Below are 17,809 nucleotides of genomic sequence, written 5' to 3' on the forward strand. Positions count from 1 at the left end.
CAGGGGGCTGCGGTCCCTGGCCCTGGGCACCTGTGGGGGGGTAGGAGGCTGCAAGTTGAGTATGAGGGACCATGCTGAGGAAATGGGGTCATAAATGGGGTCACACTGAGGCAAAGTTTGGGAATCACTGAATTAGAGGCTTCCGTCACAGGAGTGCATTAGCCCCCAAAACCCTTCCATACCTCAAATTTCTGGACCTCTAATCGTAACTTTTCCATGTTTTGTCCCAGTTCAGCTAATCTGTGATCCACACTGCCTGGGTCTCCCATCTGTGGGTTCTTGATATAGACATCTTTCATTTTTGTCAAGGCATCTCTGCAAGGAAAAGAGGCAAAAACAACAAGGGTGATTTTGGCAGCAGTTGGGTGCCACCCTTCTGTTTGAACCTGATGACAAAAATTTAAAGCAGGTTACTCTGAGACAAGACTCCCAGCTGTATCAAGTGTAGAGTAGTAACCACTATGCAAGGACTTTGTTCTGTTCAGGCTAACCCACTTACAAATTAGAGGGCTCCCCTTGATAGCACTGAAGTTGTCTGTACATAGAGTTCATGAATTACCTGGCACTGCCTCCCCTGGACAGTCTTTACCCACAGTCACTGCACCGTAAGACATTGATAAGAAGTGGGACAGGGTGTTGTGTGTGTAAGCTATATTCGCCACCCTGACGGCACCATAAAGGTGCCTTACAGGACCCTACTCCATATGCATAACAGTTGTATAATCAGTTCTACAAGCAAATCATTGGTAAGAGTGGACAAAGAAAGGCCACAACTTATACAATATGGGGCAAGATTAGTATCCAAATCCCCTAGGTGACTCTGAAAATCTCATCCTTTATAACCAGAGGAAAAGTGGCCAAATTCTTGGAGTAGAATTCTTGGGTGGCAGCATGACTGGCCTTTGGGAGGAGAGATTCGAGGTGTGAGTTTGGCTTCAACTCAGACAAGTTTTCTATTACTTAATATTGGGATTTCCACTTAATTAACCTTGGTAAAAAAAGATCTGGCTGAGGTCTCCACAGCTCAGGGCTGCTCCGAAGAACAACACCTGCACTCTCCAGAGAAATATCTTCCCAGCTTTTTGCACCTACCAAATGGTGTCCCCATCCTGGACTAAACGTCAGCTCAGAATGTGGGCCAGAGGCTTGGAAATCTTGGTACAGAATGAAGCACTAACCAGAAACTCTTGCCCTGTCTCTTGCATTTTGCTTGCCTTAAGCATATGAAACATAAATCACCCCCAACATATATTTATTTTACGCTGTTTAGAATGAAATTATAGCCAGATGGTCTGTATTTGTCACAGTGTAGCAACAGATGGATGTCAGGCCACATGAAGTGATGCTGCCTCCTGTGAAGTTATGCAGCATTTCTGAGACAGTCTTTGGGGCTATATTTCAGCTCAAGATAGATGCCAATTGCCATCTTGGAAGCTGGTACCTCCAGGTCTACATTACTGTGCTTCATGCTTTCCTGTGCCCAGCCAGAAGGCATGTCTTGCAGGGCCATCATTCATGGCAATGCACTGAACTTGACATGAGGCAGGTTGAGGTCAAGTGTTAAGCGATTTTATCTGCAGGACAAGAAAACATTTTCTGGCTTGGAAATGGGGTGACTTAACGAACTGACATCTCATCTTCCTGGCATGACAATTCAGCATTTCTCCAGGCATTACTTGGAGTAAAAAGGTTAACTTGAGTCCCACGATCTGAGTTAATGTTCTCTTTATATGAGAGATTCCCACAAAACCCATGACAATTGCAGCCCTGTGCATACTTTGTTTTGTGTAGGGAGAACCCAGGAAAAGGAGTGGGTGGCAAGGAAGTAGAGACTTTTGTGTGGCTGCAGCATTAAGGGACATTATTACAAACACATGAGTCATGGATTCTTATTCACTCTGCTTTTCTGACTGTTCCTGTTAGTGCTCCGTTCAGCAGTCTTATCTCTTAAATACCATACTGACCTAATGCAAGTCTGCTCTAATTTTATGGATAACTGTTATTTAATTCAAATAAAAATCAATTAAAATGTGAGGTGAAAGGGAAATTATGCAAGGACAAATACTACAGTATCAAGACAACACGCAAAACAAATAATGTAACTATCTGTAGGTACAGTTACATCATTTCTTTTTTTTTTTTCTGATTGCTGATAGGGAATTATCCTCACATTGCTTATAACAAAAAAACTGCTGTTTGATTTGTGGGTACTGAGACCAAAATTAAATGCTTTCTTAAATTTTGTTTGGCAAACATAAAAAGGACTTTGATAAAAAGGCAAGCCCTCACCTCTTCCTAATATTACTGAGGTCCTAGCCTTGAAATATCATTAGATGATAGCTAAGCTCTCCTGTCTCTTGCAAGTGTATGATGCACCATTTATTTATTTATTTATTTTATAAAGCAATCACAGAATGAGAACCAGGAGCTGCAAATATAAACAGCCAGAACCCATACAAGCTGAGTCACTTAAAAGGCTTGCTTCTCAATCACGATGATAAAACTTAAGTCTCCTAAAAAACAAATGTACAAAGGTGCAAGAATCATTAAGGTGTTCTGCTTCCAGAAAACAGATATAAGCAGAACACAGTGTTTTAAAAACTAAAATGGGTGATTAACCAAGTACTTTGGTAAACATTGCCTTGCTGATAAAAGTCCATGTTATTAGGATCCCCCAGAAGACAGAACATGTCCAAGGTTGCTTTGAAATATTTACAAATTGCCATTACCTCACTGCTGAAAAGTCTATAGGCTTGGTAGTCCTGAAAGACATGGTGGGAGCTGAGCACAGAGGGATCTTATATTAAAATACCAAACTTTTTATTAAAAAGCGGCAAAGGTTGGGCTGATTCATACCCAGAGGTAAATCCAAACACTCTGTGACACCTACTTGGCCCCAAATAACTGCACATATGTTCCCCTTCAAAGGCCTGGCACATCAATGCCAGAACAAAGGAAAAATGGTTAGGAGTACCATTACCTCTGTTGACTATTGAGGTTCTTGTACTAGAGCCTTCATATCCCTGTATTTCAATGGTGGATGGCATTATAAGGTGGGAGGGTGGAATGATAATATAACTAGCATCCCTGCCCTAGATACTTGAATCCACCCCCAGCATGCTTTTAGTCATCTCAGCCATTCCTACAGCACCCCCTCCAATGGGTGCTCACTCACAGGTCACAACTTTGTTCCTCTGTTGTTTTTAAAAGCAACAACTTTCTATTGTATTTCAGACTCTACCATTCTCCTACAAGAAAGGTCTTCTTTAAGTTCTCCTGATACAGTAGCTCAGCCTACCTTTGATCCATCTCTTTCTGAATGTCTCTGTTTAGTTCATCAACCTTTTGCTGGAGTTTCTTTCTTCTTTGTTCAGGTGGGAGGTTGCTGAAGTCCTCTGGTCCTGCACCCTGCATGTTGCATGGTAAGAGAGAAAAACAAAGATGAGTGAGAGCCTGAAAAATTCAAGTAAATCCCTCAAAATTCCAGTTTGAAAACAGCCGTCTGGAAAATCTGTGCAAAACCATCATGGTTTGAAGCACTGTCATGCTTTATCTTTACACCTCTAAAGCTTTGAATAGTTTAGATCCTGAATACTTGAAAACCATCTCAATGCAATGTCCTATTGCCATAAGAAATGGACAGCAAAAGATTGCTGGCTATAAAATGTCAGAGCCCAAGGCTGAAGCGGAGAATCTGTTGCCATCCTGATATGACACACTTGATTTTATCTTGCAGAGTTCCTCTCTCATGGGAAGCCTGATCTTTCCTGCTTTCCCCTGCTGTGCTGCAGATGTCATCCCTACTGGAAGCATGTACTGGCTTTTACTCCCATGTTGGGAATGCATCTCTCCTGTGCAAATTTAAATTATGGACCTGCACCACACAAACCAGGACACAACTTGCTCAGGCAGCACAGAAACTGTAGATGCAGGCCCAGGTGCAGTACCCTTGAAAGAGAGGGTAAATCATTTCCTACTTCCTCAGAAGCACTCTCTAATAGTAGGACCCTCTGGCACTCGCTCACTCTACAGAAATGTTACCTTTGGGATATGCCATTGATAAGTATGCACTTTATAAGCATGCTCTCCAGTGACATGGGATCAATGCACCGTGAGTCCTCTGCCCTTCAACTACACAGAATCCAGTTCTCTTCTCATGTATACTAGTTTAAACCAAGAGTAACATTGCTAGTTGCATATTTAAACCAGAGGAAGAGAGGAATATCGGATCCCAATTCTGCTCAAAATAAAATACCCATATCTACTGTTAAAATGCTATTCCCCTTCCTGACCAGCATGGGTTTATGCAGCAGATAGAACATATGTACAGTCAGGATAGAACTCTATTTCCCTCGGTGTATTTAAATGGCAGCTTTTTAGCCATTATGATGCCATTATGGGCAGGAGTGATACGCACACATGTATTGATTGAACATGTACAATAGGCTCCACACACACACAGCTGTTTAAGTCTCAAAACCCACAAGTAGCAGGTGTTAGTTTCAATAGGAGGAAGGGATCCCTTCCCAAATAGCTAAGCAGCCAGGGCACTCACCTAGACAGCCACAGACCCACTTCTCTGCACCCACCATCTTTTTCTCCAGGTCTTATACTCAGCTACATGTGTATCTGGGATATACGTGTGTACAAAGCCTTGTACACAAGCAACCAGCACAAAGGCCTACTGCACGTTAACTCCATACACACAGGCTTATTTATCCAAAGCAGAAAGCAGAGGCCAAAGATGGCCAGGCAGATAGTTAGACATCTGCCATTTAGACACACAAAGGGCAACAGAATTTTGCCCTGAGTCCCTGGGTCTTTACTGTCTTTTTTAATGCAGTCTCTTCTTTTGCTGGTGAAGAGATGAGAGCATAGGCTATGATAAGTGATGCTGAAAACATCTCAGCGTTAACTAACCAACTTCAGTTTAAGAGAACCACGTCCAAATTCTCAAACAAACATACACAGGAGGTTTTACAAATGCAAAAGGACACACCTGCGGGAGTTTCCTCCCATCTTTTTAATCTATAAAATGTGCCACTTGTTAGACAGACCACATGTGTGGGAGTAGAGGCCCACCATAATGGGGCATCTCCCCCCTGCCACAGCAATTTCAATATTTTATGGACAGGCCATTAAGTGGTACATATCATGGGGTCAGGCTGAAGGACTGCAAGTGGTTTAGTGGACAGGAAGGATACATAGTTACAGGAAAGCTACCAGTCCACTTTTACATGTTCACCAGATGATACAGGCACGGATTCCTCCCAGCAACTTCTTATTTGAAAGTTGCAAAAACAAATGACAGACCAGAAATCCTTTTTTAAACTTCTGAAACCACTGTCATCCAGAAACTTAGGCCTGCACTACAAGTGGTGGGGATACCAGCATAGTGCGCACTAGCGAAGCAGACAATACTGCAGACCAGTGCATTAACGCTGCATAGAACCACATGCCTGAGACTCAAAAGACAATCTTACTAAGTTCACCCCATGCCTCCAAAAGGAGGATTCAGCTTCTGCCCCTAAAGAGGTCCAATCAAAAGCCTCTCCTGGCACATGCTGAGTACATTTTACACTACCATAGACCTGTCTGAGTTAACGCAGACTGTCTGTATTTCTGGGGTGATGCTATTGCAACAAAGCAGAGGAACTGTGCTACTGTTATCTGCATTATTCATGGAAATAGTGAAGGGCTGGGCCTATCAGCCTCAATTTGTCTGCCTGCAGATAACACGTAAACCATAGCCCTAGAATAAAAGAGTATATAAAAGGTGCTCCTCTCTGGACCGAACTTCTGGGTGAATAAGCCTTTGGAGTGTCCTCACGTGCAGAGAGGATGTGAACCAGGGGTGGACAATTATTTTGGGCGGAGGGCCACTTACTGAGTTTTGGCAAGCCATCGAGGGCTCCATGATAGGCAGCCAGGGCAGATAAATACTAATTTTCTAAAATTTTAGGGGCCCCCACAGGCCAGATAGAATGACCTGGCGGGCTGCATTTTGCCCACCCCTGACACAAACCGTTTTTGTGTAGAAGGTTAGCTGCTGGAACAGCTGGAGCAGCCCATGCCCAGGGGAGGGAAGCCCTAGATGCTGCCAAGCACACTTGCCAATATGGCTGTCATCTCTCATGCTTCTTATGTCCTACAGGTTTGTGAAACTTGGTGCAGGGGGCAGCACTTCACCTCCACCATCTCTGAGGATCCACTGCTCCATGAACCTGATGCATTGGCTGCATTCTAGCAACTAGAATGAATGGAAGGACTCTGCATAAGTATTACTGACTGCCAGGCCTCTGGCTTGGAGATGGCCAAGAGCAGCTGGGTTTTGCAAGTACCCTAGAGTTTTCTGTGCCACTGCTCCTCAGGCTTAGCATGAGTCTGAGGCTTAGATCTGGGTTGTGTGTGAAAAGGTAATGTCCACTCAGGCTGCTTGAGCAGGTTGTTGGGCCACATGACTGCAGAAGAAGGACTTGCATCTCCATGGAGAGGCATCACAAATGCTCAAAATAGCCTGTGGGGCACAGGCGTTCCTCTCAGAGGAAGCTGTCACTGAGTCTTACGTGCTGACAGATGACATCCATCCGAGTCAGGGGAGAACTGGTAAAGAACAGGGGCTCCAAGAATAATGAAGCAAAATAAGCTCAGAGACCCTCACTGACCACCAGCAGGAAAGCTTCCAAACAGACATCCCCACGGAGCTACTACAAATTCTTTAGGTTTCCTAAAACTTCAGCCAGCCCTTGGTGTCTCTGGCACATTGGCCTGCAGTCACTCAGCAAAGTAGTTTTAACAGAATTTTTCTTGTGGCTGGGGCCAGGTTTGGCAAGGGAGCCAGAAAAAGTTATCAGGCACATCCTGAGCTGCATATAACTCTATCCAAATGGTATGCTGTCTTAAGTGTACAATACCACAGTACGAAACGTGTTCTCATACGTGTTGTCACCTTTCCCCTTCCCAGCTCTGGGGTGTATTCTCTTACCGTTTTTCAAGGTATTGTTCCAGCTGAATCCAAGATGGGATTTAAGATTCATATATGCATGATCATTTGTAAATTTACAATAACCTTTTTGTTTAAGGTTTATTTAACTTTAATTAATAGCATTATTAGTTAGTCGGGAGAACTATGTAGGGCTGTAAAACGTAGACTCCCAATGAATATTAATACCTGAACATGGAAAACACAGAATTTGCAATAGTGTTGCATTTGTACAAAAAGCTTTGACTTTTGGCCCTTTATAGAGGAAAAGGCACAAGCACAGCACAGACTTCTCTGAATTGTTCTAATTTTTAAATGCATCTGTCATGCAGCAGTAGAACTGCTTGGGGTTGGTTTTACTACACTTTTATAGCCCTAGGTTATAAAAAAAATTAAAATAAAACTAAACTATAGAGTTATTTTTTTTATTAGCGGCTTATTAGAAAGATTGAATTCTGATCACCTCGATTAGACTCCAGACCTGAGTATTCAAAGTTATCTGATAAATGTCAAACAAAGCAAACACAAAAAAATTAACAATTAATTTCAGAGTCATGTGGTAGGTGGCATAGTGCACATAAAACACACGCACGCACGCACACACACACATGCACACACACACTTGTGATTAAAATACAGGACATGCATGTTGTAATTGTGCTTACCAGCTTGAGAGAAAGCTTCATGTAAAAATTGAAGGAACACAGGAGAAAAAGAGAAAAAAGAACAGTGCATCAGTAGAAGAGGAACTTCTTTAGTCCCACTGATATTTTTTTTTAAAATGATACGCATTCTCCTCACTGTTGGTATGTGGAAATGGGTAACACTTGTAACAGATCTGTGCAAAAGTTCACAAGATGGGGCCAAATGGTACCATTCAGCTGCCTTTTTATCAGTGGAAACAAAAAGAAAACACATTGTACCTCTTCAAGTTTGCTTTGGCATTGCAAATGAAAATGTGACATGGGCTGGCTTAGTTTCAGTGTCTAAGGCAGCAGTAGCTCCTTGCATTAAGTAAACCCTCTATGCAGGAAAGAACAGAGCGCTTTACATACATCACTAATTGGGTCACCTCATTCCTCCCTGACGATGTGCTGAAATGTGGCCACTTTTTAAAGTGAAACACGACACACCAACCCTTACTACCATGCTGATGCTTCAATTACAAAAGGAAGGTATCCTCTGGGTAGCCACCTCTGCCATGTTCTGTGGAACCCGGGGCATTCTTTGCAGATTCCTATCCATATACAAGTGTGCTCACACTTGCTGAAATTGTGAAGTCATACAAGATCAAAGCAAAAAGGACAAAAGAAAAAAAAAATCTCTCCCTTGCTTTTTACCCAGTTATTTCCAGGTATGAGTCTCACTTTTATCTCCATGACCACTCTAATAGTTGATATGCAAAATTTTTAAATGAGATATCTGATCTTGTTTCCCAAAGGCTACTCTCTCTTCTTGTGAGCAGCCAGTGCATTATCTATCATTCAGTTACTCTGTACACTACTGGCCCTACAAGTGTGATGCATCTGTTTGAAGATCAGAAGAGTGGTCTGCCCCTGCCTTGCTTCACTTATGCATGTAGTCCTCTTCAACAGAGCGGCAAGGTCACAGGAACTGGCAAATTAACACATTCACACAGGCAGCTGCCCACCTAAATTACCCACTGCGTGTAATGGCTTGAATGCAACAAAACACTAGTCCCAAAACAGTATTTAAATTTTCTCTTTTCTCTGTTCCAAAGCAGAAAAAGCCTGGTGGAATGCAAAAAAAGAGGAATATCTTTAACACTGTGAGATAATCTGTATTTTAAGATTTCTGGGTATCTTTCCATTAAAAAAAAAATCACATGCAATTAAAAGCAGGCAGTGTACTGCATATTGTGTTCTGGTCTTTAACATGCTACCAGATATTCTAGTTTTAGCTCCAGTATTAAAGAATAGTGCTTTTTCTAATGTAAAGATAGTGGGACACTGGAAACTCAGGTCTGATCTTTTTGAGATTAAAAGGTAATCTCTATTAAGTCTCTAAAATACAACCTTGTATATAGAAAGGTCAATTGGCAGAATCTAACTATAGTTTAGAATAAAAACAGGAGAAACACTGAAGCAAAAAATATGGTCTAAAAACAAACGATGTTGCATTCCACCTGAATTCATTCTGAATCCCAATACTGCAGCAATATAACAGGCTACCTTCTTCCCCTGGCACTCAAATCAATCCAAAACTAAAAATATGCTGCTAGCCACAGTGCACTATAGGATTCAACTCACGCTGCGGGGAGGCCCTTGAAGTGGTCAAACAGAAACAATCCCTTTTTGAAGGAAGAGGAATTATTATTCAAATGGAAAGAGGAACAGACTAAATATCTTGACAAAGAAAATTCAGTCTAGGCAGCCTTTGGGTAACTGCTTTAGCATTCCTGTGAACTTTAGCATAGACATGGTCAGCACGAGTCAAAATCCTTATATGCAGATACAGACAACACTTATGGTGCAGGAAAAATATTCACCTACAAAGCACTCTATAAGGCACAAATGTATGTATGCTACATGCGCTAACATTCTAAACACTAATCATTTTAAAATCTAAACTACAGCCAGAGTTATCAGCATTAAAACTAGTCTTTTGCTGTAAATTCAGCAAATGTTAAGGAATTATAAACACCGCATGTTGAATACTTATGCTGTTAATTACTGCAAAAACCAGAAACTTATTAATAACATCCCAAAAAAGGTCACCAGGCATTGTTATATACAGCATGAATAACAAAGCGGTAGAGATTCAAATGGATGGTAAACAGACGGAAAACAATGAAATGCTGAAATTAAAGGCATATTCAAAGCTTTCTGTCTTTGGAAAGCACTGATAATTATACAGCAGTGATTCAATTGCTGTACATCTAAAGCAGATTGAATAGAAAATCTGTATTAAACACATCCACTAGGTGACTACTTTTTCACCGATTCTGTCCGGTTTGCATAGCTGGAGATTTGCTCGCATCTTGGGAGACTGAACTTTTCTTTAAATGATTCAATAGTTACATTTCTAGAAAATGCAAGGAGCAAATCCTTCCCAAGCTGCCAGTTTAAGACTGATCTAACTTAGCTTTGCGGGGAACAATGAAGAGCCTAAGAGCCACAAGCTTCAATAACACATGAGAGAGCATGAAAGCCAGCAAGTCCATGTGTTATTGGACAGTCACGGACACTAACCTCACTTACAAAAAGACTGGGGATTGAAATAAACCACTGGGCTTCTACAGTATCAAAGAATAAATTGTTTTATCTCTGATCCTGGAACAATCTCATCTCCCATTCTGCTTTCTCTCAGCATCACGTTTAGAAGTCACAGCTCTTGATCCCATGGGCAGCAGGGAAGCTTTAGTGAGGATGGCAGCCTCATTTCCAGCTCTATGTAAAAGGCACTACATGTACCACAGCACAGTGACACTTGCATGGATGGGCTGCCATTCTCCACGACCAGGGCAGTATTTACAAAGAACCAAAAAGATCATTTTGATCAAATGTTGTGGAACCCTCTGCCCACACTTTTTGTGCACAATAACTTAACTCAGAAGCAAAGGTGAGCCTGCAGATCTACTCCCCCCTATGGTTACTACATGGCAAAGCACTAAAATAATTTAGGAACTCTATCCTGCTTTCCTCATTGTAGCACACTCATTTTAGGTGGGTTCCACAATAGTCTAAATTCCCTGCACTGAGACCAGCCAATTTCAGCTTTCCCATGACTGACAGGCGTCCTGCCAGTATGTCACAGCACTCCTCTCCCTGAACTGGCAGCTGCCCTACACCTTTTGCAAAGTGTATTTCCACCGAAGCACCCTCTTGCAGCGTTGTAAGTGGGGTTAGCGACCGTGCAGCAACTGGTATGGGTAGGTCACACCATACACAAACTTACAACATAGTCCCTAGCCTCAAGGGCACACGTGGGTTTCCCTAAAGTCCTCTTCATGTGTTCTTTGTGAAAATATGCAGACTGAGTCTGCTGGCGAGTCAGCAAGAGAAAACACACATTCGTTAAAGGGGAAGCTAATAAGAAAACCTCTACATTTACTGTTTCTACAGCAAAAAAGACAGCTCAAAATTTAATCAGCCCTTCAGCGTACTGAAAGGAACCTGCAACATATAAAGAAAGTACAAGAGGGATCGTATTCTTTAGGTAAGAAATTTAACTAGCTCCATACATTTCAAGGCTAGAGTAAACATGCCAAATTAGAAACCAGACTTTGTTCAGGCTGGAATAAATTAAGACTTCTTAAAAACCAGTCTTGGCACAGGTGATGCATTTAAAGAACAAGTATTCCCAAGGAAGGGCAGGGAATGGAGTTATTTTTCTGGTTTGCTGACTCTGCATATCACACACTAATGAAACAATATTCACCCAGGCAGAGTGACAGTTAAGGTGGTGTGTCAACAAGAACAATGCACAATGTGTTACAGAGGAGAGACAAGATGATCAAGGAAACATAGTCATTGGTGCAATGGCAATAACAGCTATACTGTAACAAAGTCAACAACTTCCACTAAAAAGGAAACCACAAAAATCTTTTGATTGTGTTCAGTGGAATGGCTTAGAGTGGCATTTGGCTGATCCCAGTCATATTACTGACTTTGGGTTTTTTTATTTCATGATGCCCTGTTTAAGTTAATAAAAGAGAAGCAATGCACACCTGCAGAATACTAAGCAAAAGGAGCCAACGGTGTAAGTTCTACCCCGGATGTTAGCTTCAGAAGAGTTTTCCTTTAAGTAAAAAGCTTGTGCTATTGTCACAACAATTGTAAAATAAAGGAAAATACAAAAATCAATATCAACTAAAGATGAGCTTTTCTGCCCTCAAAATGGCATTTGAAAAGGCAGAGCCAAGCATAAATGAAATTATGAGTTATGTAAGTGGTTTCTGTTTCTCTCTCTCTCTTTTCCTGTATTTTTTGGCTTAAACTTCCCTACAGGGCCATAATCATTTAAAATATAATACTTCTGAAGGACTTCTTAAAAGTTATCATTGTTGCACCTTCAGATGACTATCACTAAAAACGTTAAATGAGCTATTTTCTCTCAGTTGCTAGTTTAACGACAGCACCTTGTATGGATTCGATTCACAGGTTTCCTTATGCTAACCGTTTCTTCTGCTGTAGGGGCCCTATCAGAGCAAAAGGGGAGACCACAACTTTGCAGAAAATAGAAAAATATTATTAGAAAACCACAGAAACAGGCAAGATACAGCACTGGAAAATACCTGTATGTCATTTCTTCAAGTCAGACTAAGATTTTCAGTCAGTGCTAACCTATGGATGCAAACAGAAACCCTTTTGACTAACCAAATGTCTGCTGCAGATTAATTCTTTGAATTTCTATTCATTTCCCAGGGAGGATTCAAGGAATCCCTAGTTTGGAGGCATAAAAAACAGGCAGCGCACAGAACGAGCACTCTATACCACTTATTTTATTATTCACTGGTGGTTTTCTCTGCCTTTTCTTTATTGGACTTGGAGTTATTACTCCCAGCCCCTGTGCAGTGTACTGTCTTGTGCTAAATAAAAACTTCTTGCAGAAATTACTAGAATTTAATGAATATCTAAATATTGCATTTAAGTATTACCTGAGTGGAGACTTATGTCCCAAGTACCCACTAACGTGCAGACTGCACCTTTTGACTGATCTGAAGGTGCAGATTCTACCAGGCTAGCTCACACCCATAGATTCATAGATTCATAGATTAAGGGTCGGAAGGGACCTAGTAGATCTTCTAGCCCGACCCCCCGCCAGGGCGGGAGAACAACAAAAAACCCCAAAAAGAGAAACGGGACTCATACGAGTCCAGCCAGGTAGGCATCCAGCCTCTTCTTAAAGACCCCCAGGGTAGGGGCCAGCACCACTTCCCTTGGAAAATGCCCAGTTGCCTGCTATCACACAAGTAAAGAGAGAATTCAGAACTAACTCTCACTGAAATCAGTGTGAATCTTTCCCACCATTTCTAGCAGAAGCTGTATTGGGCCCTGCAGAATCACACCATATGAATAAAGATGACAGAATCTGGCTTTTGTTGATTAGGGTAACTAAATAATCTACAAGTAATATTTAGATGTCTATGGTGAAAAAGACTTCATTGCAAGACATTTAGGGAGGAATGGGAATGCATTTCGCCTCTGAGCAACAGCCAGGCATTCACGGAACAAATGAAACATTTGGGTTTGTTTTGCCAAATATCCATTAAATTGCACTGTCCTTTAGATTTCCTGCATTTCCTTTCCAACCACTGCTTCTCATCAAACATTGCTGTTTACTGATAAAAGCCTTCTTCAATATAGCTAACTTCTCCCACCTTCTTTATTCCCATTTCTTCAGCAACCCCTCTGCCTAGCATTTGTAACATCAGTGCTCCCCTGCTGCATGTCAAGTCAGGTGCTATTCAGTTCTGGATGAAGAAAAGGAGTTGCAGGGCAGGCATTCCTTATAATATCATACTATAAAAGCAGTATGAATATCAGCCCATATTCTCATCCAGCTGCAGTCCCATGTAGCGACAGGGCTGAAGCTACTCTGTGCTACAGGTGAGTGGCTGGATAAGACAGCATCTGCACCAATACAGGCCAATTATACTCATGTGTTAGCTTTACACTAACAGAATTTTAAGGCCAGAAGTGATGTTTATGATAATCTGCTCTGACCTCCAGCATTATGAAGACCACAGAATTTCTACCAGTAAGTCTTGTAGGACCTGTGAAATATCAGCTCTATAAACTCTGGAGCCTGTCAGAACAGCCTGTCTCCTTTGTTCTGTATTTGTATATGGAGTAAATGCTCTGAATTTGCCCCTGCTGGAAAAAAAAGCATGATGCTCTGGGTGCCCCGTTAAGGCTTTGCTGAATGAATCAAAGAGGGAAAAATACATGTTTACACACAAACTCCTGGTAGTTAACAACAAAAGGATGTGGAAGGGAGAGAAACGTGCCCAAAGGTTTAATGAGGCCTAGAGAGACTTTCTTCTTTCCTTTCTCTTTTTACATTAAATATACCAGTGGGTAATTAGAGTGATTCTTGAGAAAGCTTTTTATCATTATTCCAGCCTTCATTCCAATTGAAAACGATATAGTATACACCATATGCCTGTGAACTAAGTGAGGGGGTATTAGAGCTGTCATTTGATCAATGTATGAAAGCAATTCTTCAGTACAATGTGCGAAGCAATTAGTCATAATTGCTTCCAGAGCCAAATATTTAAAGGATAAATATATGTACGGTACAAACATATACTTGTGCAATGCCCATGGTACTTTTTTATGGTGTGAAATAATAAAAACACATTTACACTAAGTTGAAGATACCCAACCCTTGTTTGAGAACATTGTCCAGTGAATGGTGCTGTTTCTGGGTCTCAGAGGACCAGATTGTGATATATGCTATCCATGCAAAATAGTACTTTAGTCTCTGAATGGTCCCCATTTAAATCAATGGCGCTGCCCATGGAATAAGATGCTTCTTAACACAAGACAGACCATCAGGCTGCACTGCTGTGAAGGCTGCCTGTGGGAAGCTCTCTCATACAAGGCCCCTAGTTCTCTGCTGCAAAGCAGAACTGAAAGAATAAGCTTCCTTATCATAAGTCACTAGGAAATGTTGAGTAGCAAGTTCTGCAATTCTGTGGTGGAGGGAAGAGATGTGTTTACAGAACCAGGCTTCTGGCAACTGAAGCTTTCAGATTCCCAGTGGTTTCTGATGGGGAAACCGATTGTATTAGTCCTCTTTTGAATCGCAAGTTGTTTCTTGGTAGTTCCCTGATGAGGAATTAAATCCCTCTTTCACATACTTAAAGGAATTCCATTTTTCATCATTTACTCTGTTTGCCAAACACTGCTTTGAGAGGTAGGTAACTATAATAAGTGGGCCAGATTATCAATAGGAGTTGCTAGGAACAGCAGGATTTGGCCCTTTTTAACTAGTTGCTTTCTTACTGTTACAGTTTTCTCTAAAGAATCTCAAATAGTTATAGCATCTTTCTATACTGTTTTACTATGCTAAAAAAGGAAAACAATCCTAAAGGAAACTACCTAATAAACAAAGGCCATCTGGTGCTATCTGCTTTTTAGCACATGTTGGAAAAGCAAAAGTGCTGTCTTTGTGTTTCAGAAGGAAGGAAAATGTGCTGTTTTAAAAAGTTACAGAAGCCAAATACAGAGGGCCATCAGCAAGAATACATTTCAATGTAAATGCCCCAAATCCCAGTTTACAAACTTCAGCACGGGGTTGGCAAGCTGGCCACTGAAATCACATGAGCAAGGACTCCTGATGCAAGTACTAGAGGTTCGGGCCTGTTGTCTCATGTCCACGTCTCGACAGTTCACACTCTAGTCTTTATATATTTCTCTCTCTCTGTCTAGCTAGGAGGCTGTGTGTAGACAGCTTTATAAATGTCAGCGTCCATGTACACATGTATGCCTTAACCCAGGCTCCTGCCTTGGGCTGAGGAGTGTCCTTGGGAGAGGGTGGTGCAATGGTGGCTTTAAGCCACTTGGGCTAGCTGCCTGGAATAAGTTAGAGCAGCTTCAAGGCTCCAGTTTCTGTCTGCTGCCTATGACCCCAGAAGGCCCAACATGTCAGGCAGGAAAGAACCGTTCCTCCCCTCATCCCTGGCACATTCTCTTAACCAGCAGCCAGGACAGGAGCGTAGGACCGACAGCACCATCTGGAGTACTGATCTATCTGGAGGCAAAATTCCCAGGACAAGCTGCAACTTCTTCATAGGCTCTTGGCGCTGCTGGAACAGTGCAAAGCAGCAGCACCACAAAGCAGCATTACACCATAGGTATTTAAAGAGCTCATATGCTTTAAAACCCCATGTACAGAGGCTGATGAAGTTCTTACATACACAGTATAAACCGTGCAACTCCTGCTGCTGAGGAGGAAAGTTAGTTCACAATCTAGCAGAATCTGGAAGCTAAATGGGAAACATCCAGAAAAAAGGTGTCTGGAAACAGTGGCCTGCAATTCTGTCTGCCGCTATATTGAGGGAGGCAGCAGTCTAAAACAAAACAGCTTAGGGGAGCCAGGAGCCCTGAATTTTTCCCCAGTGGTGCCCTGACTCACTGTATGATCTTAAGCAAACTCTCCTTGGATTTCCTCTGTGCCTGATTTCTTTCTCTCCACTTTGTGCTTAGACATCCAGAGATGAAAACTGCTAACTGCTGTCACCAGAGCAGGGGTTTTAATTGAATTTATTTTTAAATGCCAAGGAGGAAAACAAAAATAAAAAGGGAAAAAGATGAGGAAATGTTTCTTTTTTATTTGATCTTTCTATTTTTAAAGGGTAGCTTCAACACATCTGACTCATCTAATTAGGTACAAATCCAGGTGTAAATATGAAATGTGTGTTAGTACCCAGAACATCAGACAAGTGCGCAGAGCATGTCTGCAATGGCAAATAATGGGAATCTGATTACTTAGTATTTCTATAAGATATGAAGTGAAATCTTTATGCACTCCTGAAAGACCACTTTGTGCAGTTTGTCTCTGGGGATGCATCAACTCTGAGGCTTCAAAGTCAATACTAATTACCAATCCAGTGGGGGCATTAGATTCTGCTCCCCATCATAGCCAGCACTACTGCTGTGGTTCCCAAGTGAACCAGGCACACCTGAGGAGGGACTTGCTTTAGTTCTGAGCTGATTACATACATTACCAACCAGGGGAAATTTCAGCTTCTCACTTCACCTGTTTTCTCTTCTGCTCTTAAGACACCACGCTTGCTATGAAAGGCGTGACTCTTAGAGAAACTGATGTCAGAGGCAGTTGCAAGGGCTGGCTGCCTGTCTGAATCAGCCTCCAAAACAGAAGCCCTACACAACCCTTCCAAAGAAACTCATGCTACTCACAGTGTGACAAAGACCTTCTAGCTATGACCACAGACCTGATGCACCTGTTTTACATAGTGCCTGACCACCTCTCACTGAACCTGGGGTGTTCTTGTTTGTCTTCTGCCCTATCTCACAGTCCTGGAGTTTGACATTCCTTTGTAAAAACAGTATCACACTATTCACACCATTATTCCAATGAGTCCACTTTATAAAGCAGAAGACCCCCTGAAGCAGAGGTAGAAATGCAGAGGCAGAGGGTAGCAAATGCTTAAATATAAAAGTGTCAGGTCTGTAGTAACCCTTGGAATTTTACAGTTCCCTTCCCACAGACATACCCCTGAAGTCCACTAAAACATACAGATCCAGGGAGTGTTGCTAAATTGCTCCTTCCCTAATTTGGAACACTCAAGCAACATCTAATTCCAAAGCTAGGCGTCATTTCAAACAGGGCTGCGTTTTTGTGGTTTCATTGTGGGGTTTTGACTACAAAAGACTTGACAGTCTCATATTCCTTGGATTCGTCTGCATGTTATGGTAAAACGCAATGGGTCCATTCACAAAACAAAACGAGTTTTTACATAACAGAACATGCAATAAAAGCACAAGAAAGAAAGAGAGAGAAAGAGAGGTATCCAGAGGAGAACTTACCCCGCGCTTTAGGCTCCTGAAGCAGTGGATTTTGGGTTTGGAGGTCATGAACTCGTTGAAGCGATGGGAGAGGGGTTCCTTTTGCTGCTTGGGAGACTGGGGGCCGTTGGGAACAGCAGAGGGTGAGGCAGAGGCAGGGGGAGGAGGAGGGGGCTGATGGGGGGATGTTAAAAGGGACATAAGCTACGTATAAGAGATGGAGAAGTGACAGAATAAAAACCAAAATAAAAAGATAAAACACAAAACGAAAATAAGCATCAAAAACAATATTTGAACATCCAGAAAAAAAAAACAATTAAATAATTAA

At 41.9% G+C, this 17,809-nt stretch overlaps 1 protein-coding gene across 14 annotated transcripts in view; it reads right to left on the reverse strand.

Annotated features, from left to right (window-relative positions):
• Window positions 1–17,809, reverse strand: part of FNBP1 (formin binding protein 1) — a 161,232-nt gene that overhangs the window by 13,872 nt on the left and 129,551 nt on the right. For 6 of the 14 annotated variants that reach the window (XM_019510656.1, XM_019510665.1, XM_019510660.1 and 3 more), the window contains 4 exons: window positions 17,503–17,685; window positions 7,648–7,662; window positions 3,299–3,408; window positions 183–315 (listed from right to left, as the gene is read on the reverse strand). In XM_019510656.1, the coding sequence (XP_019366201.1) occupies window positions 183–315; window positions 3,299–3,408; window positions 7,648–7,662; window positions 17,503–17,685 (441 nt within the window). The remainder of the gene's footprint in view (window positions 1–182; window positions 316–3,298; window positions 3,409–7,647; window positions 7,663–17,502; window positions 17,686–17,809) is intronic. The other 8 variants (XM_019510658.1, XM_019510657.1, XM_019510662.1 and 5 more) reach the window with 4 other exon arrangements.

This window comes from Gavialis gangeticus, unplaced genomic scaffold (genome assembly GCF_001723915.1).
Source record: "Gavialis gangeticus isolate Ggan-Ray unplaced genomic scaffold, GavGan_comp1, whole genome shotgun sequence".
Lineage (NCBI taxonomy): Eukaryota > Metazoa > Chordata > Crocodylia > Gavialidae > Gavialis > Gavialis gangeticus.